The 26,243-nt window shown below is 44.0% G+C and overlaps 5 protein-coding genes across 5 annotated transcripts; 2 read left to right on the forward strand and 3 right to left on the reverse strand.

The window, feature by feature from the left end:
- Window positions 1-276: 276 nt before the first annotated feature.
- H257_17677 (glutamate-tRNA ligase) lies at window positions 277-5,159 on the reverse strand. Its single transcript, XM_009846555.1, has 9 exons — window positions 5,040-5,159; window positions 4,489-4,977; window positions 4,351-4,428; window positions 3,449-4,042; window positions 2,669-2,968; window positions 2,346-2,617; window positions 1,392-1,760; window positions 697-826; window positions 277-640 (listed from the first exon to the last, which is right to left on the reverse strand). The coding sequence occupies exons 1-9, from the start codon at window positions 5,133-5,135 to the stop codon at window positions 341-343; spliced, it is 2,628 nt and encodes an 875-aa protein (XP_009844857.1). The 5' UTR covers window positions 5,136-5,159; the 3' UTR covers window positions 277-340.
- Window positions 5,160-6,406: 1,247 nt separating this feature from the next.
- Window positions 6,407-7,586, forward strand: H257_17678 (hypothetical protein). The gene has a single exon (XM_009846556.1). It carries the CDS (start codon window positions 6,655-6,657, stop codon window positions 7,570-7,572), a length of 918 nt encoding a protein of 305 aa, XP_009844858.1. The 5' UTR covers window positions 6,407-6,654; the 3' UTR covers window positions 7,573-7,586.
- A 295-nt stretch (window positions 7,587-7,881) lies between these two features.
- H257_17679 (hypothetical protein) lies at window positions 7,882-8,913 on the reverse strand. The gene has a single exon (XM_009846557.1). The coding sequence runs from the start codon at window positions 8,721-8,723 to the stop codon at window positions 8,301-8,303; it is 423 nt and encodes a 140-aa protein (XP_009844859.1). The 5' UTR covers window positions 8,724-8,913; the 3' UTR covers window positions 7,882-8,300.
- A 250-nt stretch (window positions 8,914-9,163) lies between these two features.
- H257_17680 (hypothetical protein) lies at window positions 9,164-10,039 on the reverse strand. The gene is made up of 2 exons (XM_009846558.1): window positions 9,911-10,039; window positions 9,164-9,553 (listed from the first exon to the last, which is right to left on the reverse strand). Exon 2 carries the CDS (start codon window positions 9,551-9,553, stop codon window positions 9,248-9,250), a length of 306 nt encoding a protein of 101 aa, XP_009844860.1. The 5' UTR covers window positions 9,911-10,039; the 3' UTR covers window positions 9,164-9,247.
- Window positions 10,040-10,373: 334 nt separating this feature from the next.
- H257_17681 (hypothetical protein) lies at window positions 10,374-25,875 on the forward strand. Its single transcript, XM_009846559.1, has 39 exons — window positions 10,374-10,591; window positions 10,655-10,819; window positions 10,888-11,011; window positions 11,062-11,162; window positions 11,438-11,546; window positions 11,680-11,811; window positions 11,869-11,947; window positions 12,019-12,169; window positions 12,236-12,353; window positions 12,429-12,577; window positions 13,218-13,387; window positions 13,438-13,565; window positions 13,650-13,739; window positions 13,914-14,107; window positions 14,534-14,777; window positions 15,340-15,454; window positions 15,514-15,604; window positions 15,677-15,723; window positions 16,072-16,231; window positions 16,783-17,021; window positions 17,068-17,197; window positions 17,249-17,391; window positions 17,474-17,604; window positions 17,697-17,791; window positions 17,869-18,012; window positions 18,927-19,218; window positions 19,544-19,641; window positions 19,698-19,928; window positions 20,356-20,730; window positions 21,715-21,942; window positions 21,987-22,255; window positions 22,934-23,184; window positions 23,537-23,647; window positions 23,731-23,801; window positions 23,878-23,980; window positions 24,067-24,113; window positions 24,352-24,612; window positions 25,030-25,364; window positions 25,691-25,875. The coding sequence occupies exons 1-39, from the start codon at window positions 10,404-10,406 to the stop codon at window positions 25,819-25,821; spliced, it is 6,240 nt and encodes a 2,079-aa protein (XP_009844861.1). The 5' UTR covers window positions 10,374-10,403; the 3' UTR covers window positions 25,822-25,875.
- The last annotated feature ends 368 nt before the right edge of the window (window positions 25,876-26,243 follow it).

Consider the following 26,243-nt stretch of genomic DNA (forward strand, 5'->3'; position numbering starts at 1 on the left):
ATGACACCGCTGGCTGGGGGTATCAAAATGGAATAACTACTAGTATATAAATAAATGCAAGTGACACACAAATTAGTAAAGTACTCGTACATATTGTGTACTTCGAAGTAAATTGATATTCGTAATTCGATTGCGTACATATGTATTTAACCCTCTCTCAAACCTCGGACTATTCCAAAGTGAATGTATGCCACATTTCATTTCAAACGTTTGTCCAAGTTATCTTAATTTGTACGCTATTTATTATAGCTGTATGTCGTGTAATATACACATACATACATATGAAAACGCCAAACCACGTTCAACCATGTTAAGTTCCATATAGTTAGTATATGTCTACTTAACGATGGGCGAGGTTGGTGGACAGCGTCGACATGGCGCGCTGTTTGCCGTCAGGGATCATAAACAGCACGAGCGGGCGGTCCTTGGACAGAAACGGCTGATCCACACGGAAGTACCCGCGGCGTTCGAGCTGAATCACATCGCCCGTCTTGAGGTTGCGGAGGCCGTGGTCGCCGATCGCGCGCATCTCGGCGCGGGTCACGGGGGTCAAATGGTCCTGGAAGTTATCACTTTCTTCCAATTTAGGCTTGCTGATCAAATGATCAAACTCGACCAGCGTTGCCGGCACCACGTCATCCTATGGATAGATATTATTTTGAGATATATATTTTTTGATAATTGAATTATTAGTACCACATGCGCCAACCACGTAATCTTGAGCTTTGTCGTTTTAAAGTCGCCTTCGGGGTGGTTTTGCGCGTCCACAGACAAAATCTCGCCGTCTTTCGACTTGTGGATTGCAGTGATCGTAATGTTGCCGAATCTACCAACCACCATCGTTACATTAGAGTCGTGCTATGCATTCAAGAGATATATATTTATATATATATATATTTCTCCACAATCGTTACATTAGAGTCGTGTTATGCATTCAAGAGATATATATATATATTTATATATATATTTATATATTTCTCCACAGTCGACAAAGCTATATATATATATATATTATATATGTATATTATATAGTTGAGTTCATTCGAAACGGCCAAGACATCAACAATAAGTATATCGACGTATGGCAAATTAATCCGGTTGTCGACATACCAAAGTGCACCATGGAATTATTAACGTACAATTCGTGTAAAACTCAATTATAGTTCAATCCGTAAACTATCATAAAGTATATATGACAAGGTCACAGGCAAAATCTATTTTCGACTGTTCGAGCCAATCAAATCCCACGTTGTGCGACATTTGCACCAATCCACAACGATCTATCGTCATACGTGGATAATGATTGGTCCACCCCAAATTTTTTCACTTTGTACTCCATATATATCCAAAATATATATCCACAGTATATACTATATATATATACTTCATACCGCATCAACGTCACGTCTTCCCCAACGTTGAATGCATCGGCATCATCTCGTTCGACGAGCAAGTCGGCACCCAATCGCTTCATGTTGACGCCCAAGTTTGGGTTTTTTGGGTGCAGGGCTGTGGGGAAGCCCTGCACCCCCGTGAACGGAAGCCCGTGCACCGTCACACGTACGGCGCGAGTGGCGTCCAGCGCAAAGAACCGCGGCGCGATGGGGTCGATGACCTTCTTGTTGATGGTCCAAAATTTGTCCCACTCCATGTCCGTGATGCGCCGCGATGCGCCCTGGCTGATGATAAACTCCCGCAAGCCTTCCACCGTCACCCCACGGCGGAGCACGCCTTGCACGGTTGGGAACCGCGGGTCGTTCCTACAATATATCGGTATATATAGGATATATAGGATGGCGGTATATATAGATATATAGGATGGTATTCAATACTGGAGCCCTCTGCAGAATCGAATGATGACACGAAAATGGATGAAAGAAAAACCGCCAAAGCCAATCAAACCACGTAATTCTGTCGAGTTTCTACCAATCCAAACGATTGATTGCATATGGCAAAACCATATATATATATATATATATATAGTCTAACCTTTGTATAGTTGTTTGTATACAAGCTTCAATGAGATCAAATATATTCTATTTGGCGAAATGACTGTCAAGTCCAATATCCAAACCGGCCGACAATCGAAAATCAACCAATCAAAACCCACAACACTCATCAAGCAGCCAATCAAACCATCCACTCCCATTCGACCAATATCGAATTCGTGAGGGACTGAAATTAGTGTGACACATTCACTGGACCATATTGACATTCCAAAGTCCGTACAAACAACTATCGATATATCGATAGATTTGCCACATCACTCACAAACAACAACCACATTTTGGGTAAAACGACCACATCTATGATATATATATATATATATATATATATCATTGTACCATCCTGCCACGTGGCCGTGGTCGACAAACCACTGCAGTTTGCGCTTGCTCAGTACAGAATGGACAAAGTTCATGCGTGCAAATGCGTGGATGCGGACAGGGCGCAGCTGGAGCGCCTGGAGTACCCACTGGTACTGGGCATCTCGGTCGTTGTACTCTGTCGTGCGCAGGGCGTGGGTCACGCCTTCCGTCGAGTCCACGATCGGACACGCAAAGTCGTACGTGGGGTACGCCTTGTACTTTGTACCCGTCCGGTGGTGCGCATCTTTCACCTAATGTACATTGTCGTACATTATACATTGTACATTGTACATTGTACGTACATTGGCGCGGAAAAACACGGGGTCTCGAAGCGTCTTGTTCTTGGCTTGCATGTCGATTTTACCGCGGAGGCAGTAGCCGGCGGCCGCGGGGTCCGCCACCAAAAGCTTGTCAAACAGAGCCAAGTTGGTCGACACCGACGCATTCCGGTGCACAGACTCGATGCCGACCATCCGTTCCTCGCGCATCGTCTCTTGCGCCGTGTTGTCCATGTACCCCAGCCCCGCCTTGATCAACTGCCGCGCGTACTCGATGATAATCGGAAAACTGTCTGATGTGTATGTCACCACATCTGGTTTGATCTACACAGGTGGTGGTGGTTGGAGTCCAAGAAATAGATTTAGATGTATATATAATTAAGTGCATTCGTACAGATATATACATCATATATATATATTGTGGATTCGTAGATATATATATATTATGGATTCGTAGAGGTATAATATATATATATATATTTTGTGGTGAAGAGTCGTGACTGAAAACTATATGATAGATACACAAGCAACTATATATCGACACTAGAAAAACTCTATGAATTATCCAAACAAGTCCACCCAAGCAAGTACAAAAAGCTCGTCGAAAATCCACAAGTTTTATTAGTGTAGGACGAACACAAGACAACGAATTAGTGTATCACGACGGCATGCATGTTCATGAATTAGTGTAAAATCAATACTCGTGTGACTCGCAGCCCTTGACCATACCAAACCATCCAACCTCCGATATATATATAATATATATATAATAAATAATATATATACATATAGTAACGAACGTACGTTCAACCGAGCCAAGTCTTGAAGAATCGCTTGCTCAAACTCGTCCTTTTCCTTGGATGGGTTCGTGTCATCGAATCGAACGATGAGTTTGCCTTGATATTGGCGTGCATAATAGTCATTCAGCATGCACGCTTTGATGTGGCCAATATGGAGGAATCCACTGGGTTCGGGCGGGAACCGCGTGACCACTTGGCCCACGATCGCGCCTTCCAGGGGCGGACAGCTGCCGCTGGTTTTGCCCTTTTGGCTGACAAATGTCGACTTTTCCGTGGGTACGGGCTTTTTGCGCGGGGAGAGGATGGCCAACACTGGGGCGGGTAGCGTCGTCGCCAACGAAGAATCGGGCGACAAAATCGGGTGTAAATACTGGAACCACCGTGACAAATGAGGGTATGCCCCGGTGGCGTCGGCTTGAAATTGCACGGCCGAGAGCGCGGAAAACACCGCCACGTCCGCCAATGTCAAGCCAAACCCGACGAGGAACGTCCGTTCCGCTAGGATCGCGTCCAGAAATGATGCGGGAAGTGTCGCCGCATGCACATGGCTCTGCGCGTACCCGACCCAGCCGTCGATTTCACCCATCAAGATGGGTTCCTACAAGGGTAAATCGACGATTTAGACCAACTTACATGGACATTATAGGTAGTCGATATTCGAAATTAGAGCGTGCAAAAGGACCAAATACATTGGCAGACAAAAAAAATCGAAAATTTTGACCAATCAATATCAAGAATCAAATAGCCAATCGAATTCGTGTGGGATAAAATTCGTGTAAAACACATTCGTTCCATACAAAAGTCAGGTCAAACAATCGATCGATTGATTTGGCGAATAAAAGTCGAAAAGTCAACCAAATTTTGGGGAAAACGACAATATATCGAAAGAAGGATGGATGGATGTACCGAAGAAAGGCCATAGAGCCCCGCGTCCGGCGTGAGGCGGCAAAAGTACTTGGCGATCGCAATGTCTCCGTTGATCACCTAAACAGATATCGAGCATCAACATGGGACGAGAAAGGACAGGTATGTATGTACACCTACCTTGCCGGTGGGAAGCACCAACACTGGCAATGCATGGGGGATCGTAAAGTTCACGAATGTGACGTCCAAACCCGCGTCTTTCAACAACGCGGCGACGGCAAACGCCGTGCGAGGGAGATGACTGGCCGTGTAGTACACGGTCGGTTTGTCCGTGGCCGCAGGCGGCGCTTGGACGAAGATTGGCGCCTTTGCAACGTCGATCGTCAGCGACGCAGGTTTCTTGCCTTCCTTCTTCGCTACGGGGGTCGACGGAAGAGCGGCGACGTCGCCCCCGACCTTGATCGTCGCTTTCTTCTCCTTCTTCTTCTCCTTGTTCAGTTCCTTCTTGCTCTTCTTGGTCGGGTCCGCAGGAGGGGCATCCACCACCTTCGCCTTGGCCTTTTCGCTAGGCTTTTCCTTAGGCTTCGCGTTCGGGTCCACGTAGTCCGCGCCGGTCAGTGCCTTGAACTGCGCCTTGAACGCCAACAAGCCATTCACCGCTTCAACCACCTAGATAAGCCATGAGGAAGGGTACGCATGATGATGTATGCAGAAGGATGGACGATGAATACCAGTTCCTTGGAAGCCTTCTGCGTCTTGAGATCACGCACTTTCTCGCCTTGCGCCACGATGGACGCCGCCAACGTCGCCGCTGCTGGTGAATCCATTGGACCAAACAACTCAACCGGAAGAATGCCACTGGACTTGGGGGCTGATCCGGATAATGACTTGTATCCGGATATCGTTGCCGCGCCACAAGAAAGGGCAGACCTCATTTTTGCGGTGGAGAGAGCGAGGTGCATGTCCAAAACTTCGAGCGAGCATGCGACGGACGATGATCGATCGATCGTGGAACTTCTGCGCAGTAGATACATCTAGTGGTTCATCACGACGAAGAGTAGCTGCATGTGGATGGACTGGATTCGGAGTGTTCAATCCCCGCCAATAACAGTTGTTGAACCCGCGAGTGCGATCCAGCGTCGCCACCGCATGCAGCCATCCCAACCACAGAACCACCGCTACCGCTGACTTTCTCCAAGCATTGGTGTCCTTGGCATGTCGGCGATGTTGATTGAAAGATCGACCAAACCCTTCCCTTGTGTGAAAGTTCCATGCGAAATGGCCCACGACGAGATCCACGATGGATGCCCCCGTGTACCTACTGTATGGTACTACTTGATATGGCTCGACGAGGCATCCATGCTCCATCATCCTCCAAATGTACTCTGCGGGTGCTCTCCCTTCTCGCGTCCAAGACGTTACGAATAAGGTTAGCGTTACACTGTATGTAGCCCCCGTGTCCTCCCGACTCCATGACATCATCCTGCCATGATGTCAACGAGCTCATAACGTTATGTCGTTGTGGCCGCTACTACGCTTGTATGACCTTCGTACATGGCGCTAATACTTCATATTCAACTTGGCTTTTGCCATGCCAAGCAATCAATGAGATATTGCCGATTTATACTGCCATGATTCATTGGTGCATATCAAGGACCACCTTGTGACATCTCGACGTCGAATTCGCTCGAACATGTACCGGTACTCGACCTTCGGTGTTGCATGTGGCCGCTTGCTTCTTCTTAGGTCCCGCCGCGGTGTACTATATACATACATACCCTCTCTCATGCTCCATCCTCCTCCGATCGTGTCCTGCTGTACCGTGGCGGGGATTCTGTTCATTCCGTGGAATGTAAGCATGACATTCCTTCTTCTTCGTCGGTCCGTCATCGTTTCGCACGTAGTTCCAGGACTGATGATGTGATCTCGAACCTCGAAAATGGCCAAATCCCATCAACGTATCCGCGTTCTGATTGGCTGGATGGAACTTCGAACTACACGATCCGACTTGATGCTTGTATGCTATGTGTATCTTCGAACTTCGATTTCAACCATAGCATTCTTGTTGTTTGTCGTGGCTCAGTTTCAAATTTGCCTCCTCGCATGCTCACGAAGCTTGTGCATGAAGAAGTCGAAACCTTCGACGATCGGTGACGATCATGCTGTCGTGAATGTCCTGACCAATACGTCCCTGTGGCTGTCCATCGCTCAGTTCCAGACAGGTCTACCCCGCCATTTCCATCCCATTGTGCGCGACATCCGCGTTGTCGCCGCGTCCATGTGGGACCCACACAGATTACTCGGACCCCAAACCTTCCAGGAACAGTCCAGCATCAAGTACCATGCATGGTTTGCCGAGTATGGGCTCCATGCCGTCCGTGTTCTGCAGCAAAAGTGCATGCGAGATTTTGTCGTGTACACGTCGTTCATCGGCCACATCAGTTCCCTCGCGGCCCTACTCCCAACATCTTTGAAGTTCAGTGTGACCTCCGTCGACTTGACACGTGTATGGAAATTTGCCGCGCGGAATGGCCATTTGCCTGTCATTCAGTACCTCCATATGCACCAATTCCCCGGATGTACGTCGCATGTGATGGACACTGCCGCCGGCAACGGCCATCTCGACATTGTGTCGTTCCTGCATTCGTTTCGAGGCGAAGGTACGCGATCTCAACCACATCCACGTATCCTCATAGCCCTTCTTCCTCTCTAGGTTGTACGAAGGAAGCGATGGACGCGGCGTCATTCAAGGGCTTCCTGGACGTCGTTCAATTTCTGCATCGTCACCGGAAGGAAGGGTGCACAAAGTCCGCCATGACGTGGGCCGCACGCTTGGATCAACTGCAAGTGGTTCGTTTCCTCGACGAGAATCGCACGGAAGGATGCACGAAGAAGGCGCTGGACTGGGCTGCCAAGCACGGGCACCTGAATGTCGTCAAGTATCTCCATGAACATCGCCAGGAAGGGTGTCCCGAGAAGGCTCTTCTGGAAGCTGCCAAGGCCGGACACATGCACATCGTCCGGTACCTCGCGCTTCATGCGAAGGATTTGCATGCGTGGATGCATCGAGCCATGCAGACGGCGGTGGCGGCGGGACACTTGAAGCATGTGCGGGCGCTGGTGGAGCAAGGCGGGCGATGTGCTACATCAAACGACATGGGCCACGTCGTGGAAGCCGCGCTCGAAACCGCCATGGACACTGGGCACACGGCCATCGCTCATTATTTACTAGTATGTTATTCTCAGCTAACCGTGCTAAAGTAACTTTTTCAAGGACATTTCAGAGGAGTGGTGCAACGTTGCCAATACCGTACAACGGATACAAAAGTTATAACATTTTTGAAACGTTCTATATATACTACGTAGTAGTACTGTACTAGCAAAAATTATAACATTATGGAAATGTCCTTTACTTCGAGTACTGTATATAGTACGAAAGTTATAACTTTTTCGAATAAGTCGAGTTTTATCTTATAACACTGGGTTTAAAAAGCCAGATGTAAAACATTATAACAGAGGGATACGTATTCCTCAGAGCGAAAATGTTACAAAATAATATGACTGATGTGTTGAGAGACATTCGAATTGTGTAACTTACGGTATGTATGCTATACAATAAACAAGCCTAATACACCAAATATAGTGCTTTCACCATGACAGAACTCGACAGTGTGTCGGTTGGGACACGCCGTTCGCGGCAACTCCATGTCCATCACCTTGTCGTCATCGTGATGGGTCAGTGAACCTCTGTGTATCGTGTGCTCATTTCGCAATTGCCTCGCTTCGATCACCTTCCTCTCATCTCCATGCTTGCGTTCCTCGTCCTTCCCATGCTTCTCGCAACGTGCTCGGGTTCCACCCCCAAGAACGTGTGTCCGCTCGGCGCCCTTCAGACGGCGCTGGGGTCGGTGGCGCTGACGGCGGACGCCATCAGTTGCGCCGATGCGATCGGCATGTCTCCCACGGACGCGGTGCTCACCAATCGCCAAGTGTCAATGGTCGCCAGTTGCGCCCGCATGCTCGACCGCAAGCGACAAGTGCTGACCCAAATGACGTGTACGCATGATGCAGCCACGGACACCGCCGCTGCGATCGCCGCCGCCGCCGTCGTGCCCAATCTCGTGATCCACCAAGCAACGGACGTACCACGTGTTGGGGAACAACCAATCCCCCGCCAATCCGCCGCCCGCCACGCCGAGACTCCAGTGGCTCCCCGTCAGGTTTGGGTTATCTCTCGCCAAGCTGAAGCTCCTATTGTCACCCGTCAGCCTGAAGATCCAGTAGCTCCTCGCCAAGCTGATACCCCCCAACCAGCCCAACAGGTTGCTCTTCAAGCTGACGCTCCAGTGGCTCCTCGCCAAGCCGAGGCCCCGATTGTCACTCGTCAAACTGAACCAGCCCAACCGATCGCTCATCAAGCTCAAGTTCCCGTGGCTCCCCGACAGGTTTTAATCGTCGCTCGTCAAGCTGAAGCTCCGAAACAAGCCCAGTCCATCCCTCTCCAAGCTGAGGTTCCAGTGGCTCCTCGTCAAGCTGAAGTCCCGCAACCAGCCCAGCCGATCTCGCGTCAAGCTGAAGTTCCCCGTCAAGTCGAAGCTCCGATTGCCACTCGCCAAGCTGAAGCCCCGCAACCAGCCCAGCCAATCGCCCAACAAGCTGAGGTTCCCCGTCAAGTCGAAGCTCCGATTGTCACTCGCCAAGCTGAAGTGCCTGTGGCGCTGACTCGTCAACCTGAAGCCCCTATCGTCACCCATCAAGCTGAAGCCCCGCAACCAGCCCAGCCGATCTCTCGTCAAGCTGAAGTGCCTGTCACTCGCCAAGCTGAAGCCCCTATCGTCACCCATCAAGCTGAAGCCCCGCAACCAGCCCAGCCGATTTCTCGTCAAGCTGAAGCCCCTATCGTCACCCGTCAAGCGGAAGCCCCGCAGCAGGTCGTGCATCAAGCCGCGGCCCCGGTTGTCCCGCCGATGGAGCCCGTGTTTGCGTTGGACAATCGCACGTCGGCCCCCAATGCGACCCGAAGCCCCAATATGACGGCCACGACGCGCGCGCCAAATGCTACCACGACGATGCCAGTGACCACGACGACCTCAGCCCCGACCACGACACCCGCCCCAACGACGACCCAGCGCACCCCGGCTCCATCGACCACGCCGAAGGAAGTGACGTCGGCGGCGATCGCGGCGGCTGCCATGGTACCGTCCTTGGTCGTCGTCGTCGGTGCGATGTGGGTCGTTGTTGCCATCTAAAAGCCGACATGGAGATCAAACGCTGTTGCATACTAGTTTTATAAATCGTGGAAAATCATATACTCCTTGCATTTTACAGCTCGATTTTGAAGTGTAATGATGAAATATCACAACAAGAACCCTTCACATCAACAATGGTACACCAATCAACAACGGCAGTCCCATAAGATGGCGGGCGTGCATGCAATCTAAACCAGTGCGCATGAAACAACGTCGCGAGATGTACCTCCATATGCACGTATTTCCCCATATTTCGACGAAAAGCAAGCAAACACCCTTCATCATGCATCAAACATTCCAGAGAACAAAGGGTTCCAACTTTGTGTTTTACTCCACGCACGGGTATGGATTACCTTGTTGCGTTGTTCCCGACTCCATAAGCGCTGACTGTGCTTGTAAGATTACCTTCGCATGTCCTAGGGGTGTGGATGGACAGCTCGCTTTTCTTGATCACTTGTGTTTGGATATGCTATGTTTCGTGTCCTTCCATGACACTAATCGATGGGATATCCCGACGAAGGTCGACACTCGCTCAGGATGAAGTCGAGTGTCCACCGTCGTTGGGGTGTCCCATAGATCAGTGCCATGAAAGGAAGCGGAACAAGGCACATTCATGCACATGAGATAAAGCAAAACGAACTATCCATCCACGCTCCAAGGATATGCGAAGGCGTTCTTCGTACAGGGCAAGTGCCGCCGCCTTCCATGCAAATTCCAAAATGGCGCGCAAATTCCCACAATATCCGTACAATCATCCGGATAATATTATTCCAATATTATTCCATACAAATCTCAAGTGATTCAATCAACCAGGAACTTGATCTCGTGGACTCCATCGAAAACATCATGAAGCGCTTGAATCGCAAGCCTGGCGGCGGGTCGTCCTGGGCGAAGAATTCGCAGGGCGCACGATCGAATGCGAGCGGGCGCGGCATGCCGCAGGAGAAATTGGCCCAATTGGCGCAGCAAGATGCGTTTGACCTGACCCATGGGTTCGCGCCATTGACCGAGGAAGACGGACCCCAGATTGGATGGTGACGTTCACCACACTCGTCATCAAGATTTCATGCCATGTTCTCATGTATCTCGTATGTTAGGCTTCTCAACGCATGCAACACGTCGCGCAACGTCGACAACGTCGAGCGAAGCGGCGTCGAGTTATACTTTCTAGCGCAAGACGGGTCCGCGTTCAAGACCACGCTGCTCCGACCGCCGTACTTCTACGTCGCGGCGCCTCCAAAGCGTCTCCAGGAAGCCTTGGCGTATGTCGTCCTCCTCTCATCCTTCCTTCCTTCTGACATGACGATCACCATCACCACCATGGTCATAGCTTTTGCCAAAAGACATTGGAAGGCACGTTGCTGTCCTCGAGCGTCGTGTCCAAGGAAGACTTGGACCTTCCCAACCACCTCTCGGGGCTGCAAGCGTCGTACATTCAGCTCGTCTTCCGAACGGTGCTGCGTTCCCCATCTCCGTCCATTCCCATGTTCTCACGCATATACAGGTGGCGGACTTGGTCGATGCCAAGCAAATCGTGTACCCCATGATCATCAAGAACAAGCAAGATCCGTACCACTCGACGGACATTCCCCTCGTCGACATTCGGTATGGTCCGTTTAACCAAATTTGGACATTTGTGCTGAATCGCCGCCAATTCTTTATACTGAATTTTGTATCCTGAGGTGATTGGTATCACACTAATTGAAGTCACACACTAATTTGATGTTGAAGATGGTTTCCTGCAATCTGATTGACTGAATTCTTGTGTACATTTGGCTGACTAAACACAACACTATTAATACGGCAATGTAGCATCATTAAATTATTTCATCATCACATATTATATTATTATTAATTCATGATATTTTTTATATATATAGCGAATACGACGTCACATACCTGATGCGAGTGGCCATCGACGACGAAATCCGAGTGGGTGCATGGTATTCCGTGCAAGTCGATGCTTTGGAAGGCGTCAAAGTGGACCGGGTACGTCTGTTTTCATATATATTTCTGTTGAATTCGATATGTATATATTATTATATGTAATATAAATATTTTAACATTATATACTTGACTATAAACAATCAAATATTAAAATAAGTTCATTATATATATATAGATTATGGATATGGTGGACAAGGCCGAGCCGGTGGTATTGGCGTTTGATATCGAATGTACCAAAGCCCCGTTGAAGTTTCCAGATGCAGCCACAGACCAGATCTATATGATTTCGTATATGGTGGATCGCCAGGTATATTAATTATATAATTGCATATTCACGACAGTATTTTAATTCTATTTGCACTAGGGATTTCTCATCTGCAACAAAGAATTCGTATCCCAAGACGTCGACGATTTTGAATACACGCCCAAACCAGAGTACCCTGGTATACGATTATGCTTGTCTTATTTAATAAAAATAATTTATTCTGTTTCGGGGGTATTCAACTATTCGTAGGACCGTTTGAATGCATCAACGTCGCCAACGAGTTGGAACTGATCCGATACTTTTTCAACCATGTGAAAGAGCTCAACCCGCACATTTTTGTCACATATAACGGCGACTTTTTTGATTGGCCGTTCCTGGAAACCCGCGCCCAACACCACGGGTATTCATTATTTATTATATTTACTTATTCATCTATCATTTAATTCGAATATTTATTCTGATTTAGAATGGACTTGAAGAGTGAAGTGGGCATTTCGAAAGATCGCAACGGCGAATACCGTGGCCAATGTGCCGTGCATTTGGACGCGTATTGCTGGGTCAAGCGCGACTCGTATCTCCCTCAGGTATTATATATATCATATAATTAACCGATTGTATATGCTTATATATATATATATATCGTCATGGGAATACCGTAGGGATCGCAAGGGTTGAAAGCTGTGACAAAGTACAAATTGGGCTACGACCCTGTGGAAGTGGACCCCGAGGAAATGCTCCCATTGGCTCAAAATGAACCGCTCAAGATGGCGTCGTACTCTGTCTCAGATGCCGTCGCAACCTTCTACTTGTACGTCCGTTCATATATATATATATATATATATACTACTGTTGTATCCCTTCTTTTTTTCGTTATGATCCTACATACGGGACCAACAGTTTGTATTTGTTAATTGTCCTGGAACATCTATTGTGTATATAGATAGTATTGTGCTTTTCCGTCAAATTTGCCTGTTTTGGGGGATTGATGAAATTGCCAACTAATCGAACAAACGTGTATGATTGGCTGCAAAGAATGAAGGTTGCGATATGATTGGCTAAAAAGATTGATTGATGCAGTCACAAAAAGATACCTGTTAAACTTAATTTTATATGAAATTTCGAAGGTCCGTCGATTGTTCGGCGGTTGATTCAACCAATCGCCAACGGAGGAAACACAATAGTTGATTCATTGTACCAGTGATATACCATAGTATGTATTCAAAGTATACAGATATTGATATTGATATTACGCTGTAAAGTTAAAATCACTCAGCGGGCACTTAATGGCCTCGGCCGCGTACTAGCTGTATTCAAAGTATACAGACTATTGTATGCTATCACTGTGTATCGTATAATTCTCGTAAATCGTATCAAATTGGAATAAAACAACCCAATGCTCCATCTTTGTCCTTGTTGGTGATATATAATTAATATATATATTTGGATAGATACGACAAATACGTGCATCTGTTTGTGTTTTCGCTCTGTACGATCATCCCCCTGGGCAGCGAAGATGTATTGCGCAAGGGCAGTGGGACGCTCTGCGAAGCGCTGCTCATGGTCGAAGCCTTCCGAGGCAACATCATTTGCCCCAACAAGCAAGTGTCGGTGCCATTTGGTAATATATATATATATATTTGATATTTATTATAATATGTATTGATGTAGAAACAACGCACAAGAACCACGTGGTGGGCAGTGAAACGTACATTGGCGGCCACGTCGAGTGTCTTGAAAGCGGCGTGTTTCGAGCGGATTTAGAGTACCAGTTCAAAGTCGTACCGTCTGCATTGGAGGTATATATTATATATATATATATTCTCAAAAAACAAACTCGTTTCTACGGGTTTGTCACGTATATATATAATATATTGTAATAGCACCTCATTCAACACATTGATCGCGATTTGACGTTTGCCCTCGAAGTGGAACTGGACATTCCTCGGCATGACGTTACGAATTACACGCAGGTATTTATATATATATACATATATACACAGAATTGGATAGGTTCGGCAAGAAATTGTAGAGGCGCTCGAGCTGATTATATATATATATATATTGACAAAGTTGGATAATTTCGGCAAGAGATTGTAGAAGCGGTCGAGATGCTTATATATATATATATTGACAAAGTTGGATAGGTTCGGCAAGAGATTGTAGAAGCGCTCGAGATGCTACGGGACTGTCCTGATCGATGGGAGAAGCCTCTGATCTACCACTTGGACGTGGCTGCCATGTACCCCAACATCATCCTCACCAACCGCCTGCAGCCGTCCGCCATGGTCACGCCCGCCGACTGCGCTGCTTGCGTCCACTCGACCACATGCGAAACGTCGTACGTACAGTATTATTAGTATCTTCATGGTCAAGTTAGCAGCCGCAATATATATATATATATAGCCTACGTTGAAATAGGATTCATATTGGTGGAAGGATCAGTGAGGGACATGTATATATTATATATATATTATATACGTTTGGAGGATTCGTTCTTCTGGTAAAGAAGGGTACACACATCTTTGACAACGATGTCCTATCGTATGGTCTTCAGTATCCGTTGGACTATATATTTATATATATATATATATACATTGTATATATACTCTTGAACGATCTACTTACTTATGTGTACTATATTACTGTACGTACACACTTGAGTCAAGTTGCATCATCATCTATATTCTTGACCAATCTATTCACGTCTGCTGTATTATATATATATATATATATATACAGATTTCCCTTGAATGTTGCTCTATAGAACTTCGACACTATCGTGCCAACGCCCAATGGAGTGGGTATGGCGAGGAGAGTATTACCCTGCGACCAAAACCGAATTTGACCATCTCCAAACTCAGCTATCGTACGAAGTGGTTGGGAACATCCCGTACGCCCAACTGCCACAAGACAAGCGCACCAGCATGCTCACAGATCGAGTCAAGCACTACTGCAACACTGTATACAAGAAGAACACTGTCACAGACACGGAAACCAGAACTTCCACGGTATTTTTGTATGGGGTGTTTGTGTCTTGAGAGAAATGTGTGATACCGTTTGTGTGTACATTTTTTACTGACATTTGGATACGTGAATCGATTGGTCTTGGATTTGAAGCAAAATGTATGGGATGATGTTATATTGATATACGCATTATGTTGTTAAACTACACGAATCGCGATGATTGGTTGAAATTTGTATGTTGGTGCACTTTGATTGGCTACGATGTTCTCGTATACATTTGTGAAATTCAATCGATTGTACTCGAAAGTCCAAATTGAAACGGATATTTGACAATATGTTGTTGAAAACTTGATATTCACGACAACGTTGAACGTCCACGTGTATCGACGACGGCTACAGGGATTTTGATTGGCCACTTCAATTGTGATCTGGGTTTTGATTGGTCGATTTGGATTTCTGCTCCTTCGATTATTCATCCCCCCCTCCCCACACCATATTCAAACCGACAATATATGTTTCTGAATACATAGAATTGCTGAATAATATATGTCTATATATGGTATTGTGGTATATGATATATATATATATATTAATATATCAATCTAGGTTTGCATGCGTGAAAACGCGTTCTATGTCAACACAGTGCGCGCGTTTCGAGACCGTCGATACGACTACAAAATTCTGACCAAGCAATGGCAAAAGAAAGCGTCCGCCGCCACCGGTCCGTTCATTTATTCTGACTATTAAATGTATTTCATCTATTCATCTATTTATTATTAGATCCACTGGACAAAGTGGACGCCACGACCAAGTTTGGCGTGTACGATTCGCTGCAATTGGCCCACAAGTGCATTCTAAACTCGTTTTACGGGTATGATCCCATATTATTCCTATAATATCACCAATTATTCGTATAATATCACGGATTGTATACTATTATTAGGTATGTGATGCGTCGAGGGGCGAGATGGCACTCTATGGAAATGGCCGGTGCGTTCCCAGCTATCCATCGTTTATTGCATATTCAAAACCTACGATATATATAAATTATTCTCTTCGAGTTTATCCTTGGTCGTTTCACGGTATACTATATACCTTCTTTTCACCTATATATTTGGACGTTTGAGTCAATGACTCGATAGCATTGGACCCTTTTTAAGCTTGTGCATACACTATACAATATGTCCTTTAGCATACATCAGGCTTGGCCCCATGTGGACTCTTTGGATTGGCAGAAATTCACCAGAACGTGATTTGATTGGCTTAGTTGTTTAATTCCTTCTATGGTGTAGTAGTTCGTGGTGGTTTTGACTTGACATTTGTATGTGGATCGAGTAGGTATTGTCACCAACACGGGGTCTCAAATCATCAAACAAGCCCGCCAATTGGTCGAGCAACTCGGTCGACCCCTGGAACTCGACACGGATGGCATCTGGGCCATGTTGCCAGGCTCGTTTCCTGATAAATTCAAGTTTACGTTGAAAGATGGCTCTACACGGTATATATATATATATATATTTTATATATATATATATTTGATCCTACTCTTTAGCAGGCATATATAGATAGTAGCATGTATATATATATATATATATTTGATCCTACTCTTTAACAGGCATATATAGATAGTAGCATGTATATATATATATATTTGATTCTACTATTTATATATAGATAGTAGCATTCATTTAATAGCTTTATATTGTCCTGTCTGTCGACCGAAATTGGTTGTGTTTAGGACGATTGTTTGAATTTGCAGACACGGCTATTACTATCGACACTTATATTCGATATATACACAGTCCAAGGGTTACGATACATGGGTGAGACTTGGAAGGGATTTGATTGGTCAAATATAAAAAGCTACGAGTGTTTTGATTGGTCGATTTGGTTGTCTGGTCCTTCAATGGAGCACATCCTTATCCCATCCGTCTCCATATATTCAAACCGAATCGACCTTAGATGTGTACATCTGAATACATACCATTGCCTTCTCATATATATATACATATATATGACGATAAAGATGATTCTAATATATATTTTTAGATCGCTAGAATACCCGTGTGTGATGCTCAACGCTGCCGTGCAAGAGAACTTTACCAATCACCAGTACCAGGAAGTAACTGCTGGCCAAAAGTACCAGATGCGCTCCGAGTGCTCCATCTTCTTCGAGTTGGATGGTCCGTACAAGTGTATGGTCGTGCCCGCGTCCACGGAAGAAGGCAAACTGCTCAAGAAGCGATACGCTGTGTTTAATTTCTCCAACAAACTCACGGAACTCAAGGGTATTACTTCGAAATATATAAATATATATATTTATGGGATATGTAGGGTTTGAACTGAAACGGCGAGGGGAATTGGAACTGATCAAGGCGTTTCAAAGCCAAGTGTTTCCATGCTTTTTGGAAGGCAAGACGTTGGCCGAGTGTTATGCTGCCGTCGGCGACTGTGCGAATCGATGGTATATATTTATTTATATATCTATATATTTATATATAATTGTGATTTGTAGGTTGGATATATTGGATACAAAAGGTCAAGCGATTGAAGAAGAGGAAGTGCTGGCGCTGCTCACAGAAAACAAGAGCATGAGTGGTCGCTTGGAGGACTATGGCAACCAAAAATCCACGTCCATTACCACCGCCAAACGACTTGGTAACTATATATCTCAAATATATAATATATATATATATTTCTCAAATATATATATATATTTCTCAAATATATGCGATTTCAGGTGAATTTTTGGGCCCAAAGATGCTTCAAGACAAGGGGCTTACCTGTAAGTTGATCGTGTTGACTCGACCGTACGGGGAAAAAGTGACCGAGCGCGCGGTACCCACTGCCATCTTCTCGGCGGAACCAGCGGTATACCCATATATATATATATATTTGTAAAATCCATGCAATCACAAATATTATATATATACGACATCGCCGCCTGACTCTGATATCCCTAGATCAAAAAGCATTTCTTGCGCAAATGGTGTCGAGATCCGTCCATGACCGACTTGGACGTTCGTTCGCTGCTGGATTGGGACTACTACCGCACTCGGTACGTACTTTTAGATGCATAAAAATAACTAAATTATATATATATATATATATTTGTGTGTAATTTATCGAAAATAGGTTTGCAGGCACGGTGCAAAAGATCATTTTACTGCCCGCCGCCTTTCAGCACATTGAAAACCCCGTGCCTCGCATCGATTTGCCCAAGTGGATGGACCGCCTCGTCAAGGAGCGATTAGATACCAAACGGCAAACTACACTCGGGTACGTTCTCTTCTTCTTCATATACTTGTACTGTATATATATATATATATATATATATACTTGTGTGTATCTTCATTTCTACTTTGTTATATATTTATTACTATTGTCCCTTTCAGCCAAAATTTGGACTTTTGTGCTGATATACTTTGCCGAATATATCGATGTTTCGACCGATTTTTGTTTTACGTTAAAAACATTTGCCCATCAAATTGAAGTCACACACGAATTTGTTTTTGATTGGTTGAACGGATGGTTTCCTGCAATTTGATTGGCTAGATTTAGCTGCCGTGCATTCTTCGATACATGTATTTTCATTATGCTCCAGTTTAGAATTTTAACTCAACAATATCAAGGTATTGTCGATTTGATACAAATTTGGGGAGGGGGTGCAATCGATCTGATTGGTTGCTGAATTTCATTGAGAAGGTTTTGATTGGCTAATTATTTTGAGCTCATCTGAAGTAGCCAATCAAATCGATTTAAATTCCATCGAGAAACCACAACACAATGAAATTTCACTCGAAAGTACAATATATTGGCATATTTGTAAATATTGTTCCTCATATGAGACGTTGACCACGATCTACCGTATGATTTGTCGTCGTTTCTTTGCACCAGGTCCTTCAAATTTGAGCAATTTATATAAAAAATATTCCAATTGTTGTATATTTGACTTGAGATTCTATGGAATTATTTTATTATATTCACGTTATATATTCCATGATGCAGATCGACGACACATACAGTATATATCGTACGTTTACAAAGATGTCGGATCGATCGATCGATCGATCTTGCAGGGGATAGATATTATCTGATGCCTGATTGTAGAGATTTGAATTGCCTTGGCCAATATATATATATAATACGATTATGTGGCCAATATATATATATATGACTATTATTTGGAATAGATTTTTGCCAGTCCCAAAACCAGTCGACTTGCCAGCATGGACTCCCCAAGCTTCGACCAAAAAGACCAAGTTAAAAGGACCAATCAAAGCCCAGAGTCTGACTCCAGACATCGAGGACGACATCATCGACCCATCTACGCTCTCAACCGTGGAAGGCGACGTCCACAAACCCGTCGATGGTGTCGGGGACAAACCGACGTCGTCCTGGACGTCGTACGAAGAGTGGCTGGCTCTGCGTAAGCTCAAGTGGCGTCGCAAACGTCTGGAAATGAAAGCCCTCGACACGCCCATGGTATATATATATATAAATAATAGTGATGTTGTACAGAATATATATATATATAACATCTGCTTTGTTTATATATATCCTATATATTGTTCCAAGTGTATATATTGGATGCATACTGTGTTTTTCAAATATATATATTGAATCATCCATTCCTGTATATATATATCATATCGTATATATTATATACATAGGAATGGATGATTCAATACAATATATCATATATATTATATTATATACATAGGAATGGATGATGCAATATATAGATTTGTACAAAAAAAACAGTCATAAGTCATACATACATATATATAATATATATATGTATGACTAGGCTGTGCAAAAGCGCAAACAATTGTATTTGTGGCACATTGTCGAGGTTCGAGACACGGCAATTCCTGGCTTGTGCGACGTGTGGGCGATCAACGACGGGTACTCTATTTTTTCGATATATTTAATATATATTATCATTCAACTCCTTTGTGTAGTCGATTGGAAATCCACCAAATTGAAACGGGCACGACTGTATTGAAGCACTCTAGCACGACTGTCTTGGTCGACACCATCGACAGGGCTGCCACCTTCCAAGAGATCAAGCGCTATGTACCCAATCAGCCCCATATGGTGGCGCTGGAGGCTTGTAAACACGCAACTACTTCGCTCGACACCATCTACGAGGCTACAATTCGACCGACGTCGCGGTTGCTGTGGAGCTTGGGGTAAATATATATATATATATATATATATATATATATATTTATCTTCGTATCCGAATAAAGAGATAGGTCACATCTATCTATCAATATATGTACAGTACATGGAGTAGCATTGTGTTTCATGTACTTTTGGGGTATATATATATATATATATATATATTCGTATCCGAATAAAGAGATAGGTCACATCTATCTATCACTCTATTTACAGTAGTACATGGAGTAGCATTGTATTTGGACTTGTATCATGTACTACTAGTATCTGTACATGTGATATTTCCCCTGATTGATGTGTGCTTTAGGAACCCTCTCCAACATGAATATGCTAACTTGATGTTTATAATCCTATTGTTTATTATTATACCAAGAATATGCTACCTATATATGGTGTATAAAAGGTATTTATAATCCTATTGTTTATACTATTTAGGTCTGTGGTACAGCCTCCTTCATCTTTGCAGCGCCTGACGTTGTCTGCATTTCACTCCAAGCCCGCGACTTCGTACTTATCGTCCTCGACACCATCGACCCACCCACTTCACCAACTGGCTCTGGTTATATCGACCAACGCCACCCATCAAGTCGGGTCTTGGAGTGTGCTCGTGCGGTCATCGATCAAAGACGGCGGGATGATGTGGACTGAAGCCATGACGTGGCTGCTGGACGCGCAGGGTGCCACCAGCGGCCTCAAACTGACCGACTGGCGCCATCTCTCGACACCATCGACCGATCTGCCCAAAATGACCAATCACGTCGTCTCAGCGTTCACAGACGTTGTCGCAGGCGTCAACAACGTCTTGGCCAAGTACGACCAGTTTGATTGATGCGAGTGGGATATATATTATATATATATATATATATACTTGCTCTGTTCCAGGTTACTCGCGACATTTACTATGAATTGACACAGACAATCGAGCCCTCACTCAATTTGGGCGAATGATACTCTGAAAGGGAATTGCTTGAATTTTCGCAAAAGATTGGTTTATAATCAGCACTTAAAGCAATTGTAAGCCAATGAAATGTCATAAATGTTCGATATTGATAGAAATTGAAGAATTACAGCCAATGAAATGCAAATGTCGCCAGTAACTTGGAACATGCGAATTTTGAAATGTCGGCAGTAACCTGGAACAGAAGAAGTATATATATATATATCTTGTAGCCCACAGTTGGAGGGTGTTGGGCACTGGCTACATCCATCCATCGATCGAAGATTGTTTGTCACACCGGAATGTTTGTATATCAGAAGTTTCAGTCCTATACGAAAGACTCGATGTGTATTGGTTGAAGAAACGTGTCTTTTGATTGGCTGGTTGCTTCATGTTTTGGATTTTGATTGGTCAATCGATTGGTTCCTGCCTTCAGTAAAGAAGGAATCCCCTCCATTTATTTTCCAATCGACTTGGTAATATCGACATTTGTGGTTATGGTCTTATGTATTTTAGTAGCAAAGCAGACTAGTTGATATGTATATATGTGTTTCTATACTTTTCTATAGTATTATGCATTCGAAGGTGGAGTTTGGGTCATCGAATAGCGGCAACCCAAACGCAGGAATCAATCGACTAGCCAATGAAATTGCTTCAATCCTAAATTCCAACCAATGGTAGCTCAGTTGAACTATTTATATTCATGTTGCATATGGTATACATTGTACGGTATACAATTGTGCTTGGAGACGATTTCTCAAATATAAACTGCCCAGTTCAATATATTTGACTGAAAACCACAAAAACACACTAATAATATAAATACTAACTAATGGACTAATATTGTTCCAAATTAGATGGCGCGACGTGTCGAGTGTGGTGGTGGCGGTGGTGCCGAAATGGGTCACTCGAACCAGTTTACGCACCCAATTCCGAGGTCTAGAAGCGTTCCCATTGGTCGTGACGCTTTCGAGTGACCCGTCGTCGTTTCCAATGCTGACGTGGCGCCAGGATTGGCAACTTCGCCTCGTCCACGCCATCGACCAAGTGCCTCGGCAGTACCAAGACCTGTTGGATTGTGCCAGGTAATACACATATATATATATATATTGATAAGTTGCATTTGTAGATATGTACAGGTACCAGTGGGGAACCTCCAAGGCGATTTGCATGTGATGATGCTCGATACACTGTACGCGAGACTGCTGCAAAAGTACCAGCATGTGTGGTGGGGGCCTGCGGATTTGGACGCTTCTCGTGCTGCCACGTATACGCTGGTCGATGGGTTTAAGCCAGTGCTCGTACCTGGCGCATACACTCACAACATGGTGATTGACGTAAGTCTCGATGGACTCGCCATCCAAGCGCTGCTATCTGACGACGGCCAAGCTGCATCTGGTAGGTTCTATACAAGGACTTGTATGTCTTATCAAACATGAGTATATCTATATATATAAATGGGTTCTATACAAGGACTTATATGTCTTATCAAACATGAGTATATATATATATATATGGGGGTTCTCTATACAAGGACTTTATTATATCTTCCAGTAATGAAACATGAGTATATATATATATATATATGGGTTCTATACAAGGACTTATATGTTTTATCATGGAGAAATAAGTGTATGGATATATGGATGGGTGTGGATTCCTATGTAGGAGAGTATCGGATATAAAACCTTTCGACCCATATTTGATTATATTGAAACCTGGTTTTATACACTCGTGTCGTTTTGTGTGTTTTTGTGTGGTGATATGGTGATCCTCTATCCAAGTTTCAGAGGTATGTGACATGAACATTTATTCATTTCAGCCAATCGTATGACAGCTTTCATTCTTTTTATCCAATCACACTACTTTGTTCAATTTCGCAGCGATGTCGTCAACAACCCCTTGGTCAAAACGCACTAGAGATGGATCATACGTTTAAATAAGGGTGTAAAATGTGTGTTTCCCAAATACATTCTTGCTTATATATATACAGTATGTGTACGAGTGTCGTTGGGGACATCTATCTATCTATATTATGATAGACCAACCAATATATATATATATATAATATTGTAGAGGAGAACGTGGCGTTTCGATTGGTCCGCCAACTGGCCACGCAGTTGTTCAACGACGTCGTGTCGACGAAGAGCCCCGTGGCTGATGCGTTGCTGCAGCACTTTTACCGGTGGATGGCGTCCCCTGGAGCTCACTTTTACGACCCAAACCTCCATAATCTTATGCAAAACTGCATGCACCAACTTCTCAAGCAACTCTTGGCACAAATGAAACGACTCGGCGCCACCATCGTCTACGCTGACGTGTCCCGCGTACGTCGGGGGTTCTTAGAGGATTGTGTGTGTATGTCCTTGTATCAAGAGGATCATGGGAGAGGGTGGTGTTCTTATATCGAGGGGTTGGGGTCTCGGTGGTTCTTGTATCGAGTGACGTGGTGGTGTTGTGTCCTTATATCGATGGGGTTCGTGTCTCGGTTGTGTCCATGTATCGAACGTGACAGTGTCTTGGTTGTTCTTGTATCAAGAGTATTGGGGCCTTGTATCGAACGTGGTGTGGCGCGATGTCCTTATTTCGAGGGTTTGGTGTACATGCCTCGGTTGTTCTTGTATCAAGGGGGAGGGTTGGTGGTGGTGTGGTGTCCTTATATCGAGGGTTTCGTGTTAGATTGTGCTCGAGACGCAAAAGCATTCGGTGGATCAAGCCAAGGCGTATATGGGGTTTATCACGCGAACCCTCCAAGAAACGTTTCCCGTGCTGCAGTGGACGCCCGTGCATGTATGTATATATATTTATATATATTTATTTGTTATATTTCGACATATATATATATATTAATCGTCGTCGTCCTGGTGCTGTAGTTCTACTCGCACGTTCTGTTTTTGGACATGGAGAACTTTGGCGGGATGGAATGGGTGGCCGATACTGCCGAGTACGTCTATGTTTTATCAAATATATATATTAATATATATATATTTCTGGAAGACTATACATTTCATCTTTTGCAGGCCTCAAGTGGTGGGCGCGTGGAACTTGGCGCGCTATTTACCGCGTGGCGTGGACGAATACTGCCGTCTTCTATTGGCGCAGTTCATCAAACGTCGTTACGACGTAAGTACACAAACTATATATATATATATATTCCATATCTGTGAAATTTTAAATATTAATCTATCATCGTGTCGTGTTTGTTGTAGTTTACCCTCCGTTACAGTCAAGACCCTGCGTCCACCACCCCACTTGGGTACGCCCTATATATATATATATATGAGTACACCCCATATCTATATATATATATATGAGTACACCCCATATCTATATATATATGTATGAGTACACCCCATATCTATAATAATATTCACCGATAGCTGTGTTGGATTCTGTTGCATGATATATCAATCATGATTTTAAACCAATCGTTTTTTCCTCTCTCTCTTAGTAATATTATTCCTATGTGTATATTTTCTAATACATAGATATAGACTCAATAATGTCGAGATGGCGCTGACCGAGTACTGCCAAAAGCTCATCTCGACGCAGTTCACAGACAAGTTTCTGCGCCTCGTACCCGACATCCTCTCGCACGCGCATACATTTCCGACGCTCGCGGGGTCGCATCTCCCGTGGACGCACGCGGCGCTCGAACTGGTCAAGTGCGTCTGCCACGTCTGGCACCTCGACACGACCCTCTCGACACATGTCATGCAGCTCAAACGTACTCTGCTTAAAACCATGAGCATCAGGTATATTATCAATATATATATATATATATATATATATATAGCGAATGTATGTATACATTGTATCTTCAAAAAATATACACTCGAAACGACGAATAAATTATGATTTTAAAAAATACAATTATATATATAAATTGTATATATAAAATATATACATATATATAGCTTGAGTTATATATAAATTGCATTTTTAATATATATATATATATATATATATACATTCGACATGGAGTGATATCATGCTTGATTTTTTAAATTTCACGTCGTCTGTTTTGACAAGAGCATTGAACGTTGTGGTGGTGTATGTGTGCGAATGAAGGTCGTTCGATTTGTATGCACGCATGATCAATATTTGTATATATATATATATCCTGATAGTATTGAAACCCCAAATATATCTCATTTTGGGTGGTATGGTAGTGAATTCTCGACCGAAGCCGAGTTTGTAAATCCGTCCAAGTCGTTTGTGCTGCCAGACATCATCTGCACCCAGTGCAACCTCTGTCGCCATGTGGATTTATGCCGGGAACCGGGTCTTATGGACGACCTATCGGCATTGGACGACCGAGACGAGGTCGTCCAATCATGGCAGTGTCCTCGCTGCACCCACTTGTACGACCTCGACATGTTGGAGCATCGCTTGGTGCACGTCGTCCATACCCAGCACTCCCTTCCTTACCAACTGCGAGAACTCGTGTGCAAACGATGCAACCTCCCCAATGAATCCCAGCTCAACACATTGTGTGGGTGCACAGGTATGCATTATATATCTACTAAGACCATTTGGAATATATATATATATATATCAGTGGAATACTCGAATGTGATTTGTGTGTTATTGTGCTTTCGAATGAAATTTCATTGTGTTGTGGCGCGGTTTCTCGTTGGTATTTAAATCGATTTGATTGGCTACTTCAAAACATTATTAGCCAATCAAAACCTTCTCCATGAAATTCAACAACCAATCAGATCGATTGTGGATCGGTTTGGTCGATTCGATTGCACCCCCTCCTCAAATTTGTACTATCAAATCGACAATATGAATGATATTTTTTTAATGGTGTTTTATGATTGGTCGTAGGAACGCTCAGTTTGGACGAAAATGCATCCAATGTCGTGGAAATTGACGAAATTTTCCGCATTTTGCTCCATTTGGCCAAACACCAGCGGTTTGGGTACCTCCAAGAAACCATGGAGCGCCTTATGCATTGAATAAAAAAAAGCTGATTTTTCAGCTTTGAATAAAATATACGACATAAAAATACATCCGTGTATACAGTAGATAGATAGATATTGTTAAAATTCTAAACTGGAGCGACGACATAATGAATCGACACAACCAAATAAATGTACACAAGAATCAGAAATAGTATTTAGCCAATCAGATAGCAGGAAACCAGTATCAACGTCAAATTAGTGTGTGACTTCAATTAGTGTGATACGAATCACCACAGGACACACCTTTTTACATACAAAATGTCAGTACAAAGGATGAAACGATTGATCGATCGATATTTGGCATTTCCGCATAAAAAAGTTCAACTTTTTGGGTAAAAGGCCAAAATATATATTATATATATAATGATGATATATACATATATATATATATGTATATAATATATATATATAATGAT

The sequence above is a fragment of the Aphanomyces astaci genome, assembly GCF_000520075.1.
Source record: "Aphanomyces astaci strain APO3 unplaced genomic scaffold supercont1.115, whole genome shotgun sequence".
NCBI lineage: Eukaryota > Oomycota > Saprolegniomycetes > Saprolegniales > Verrucalvaceae > Aphanomyces > Aphanomyces astaci.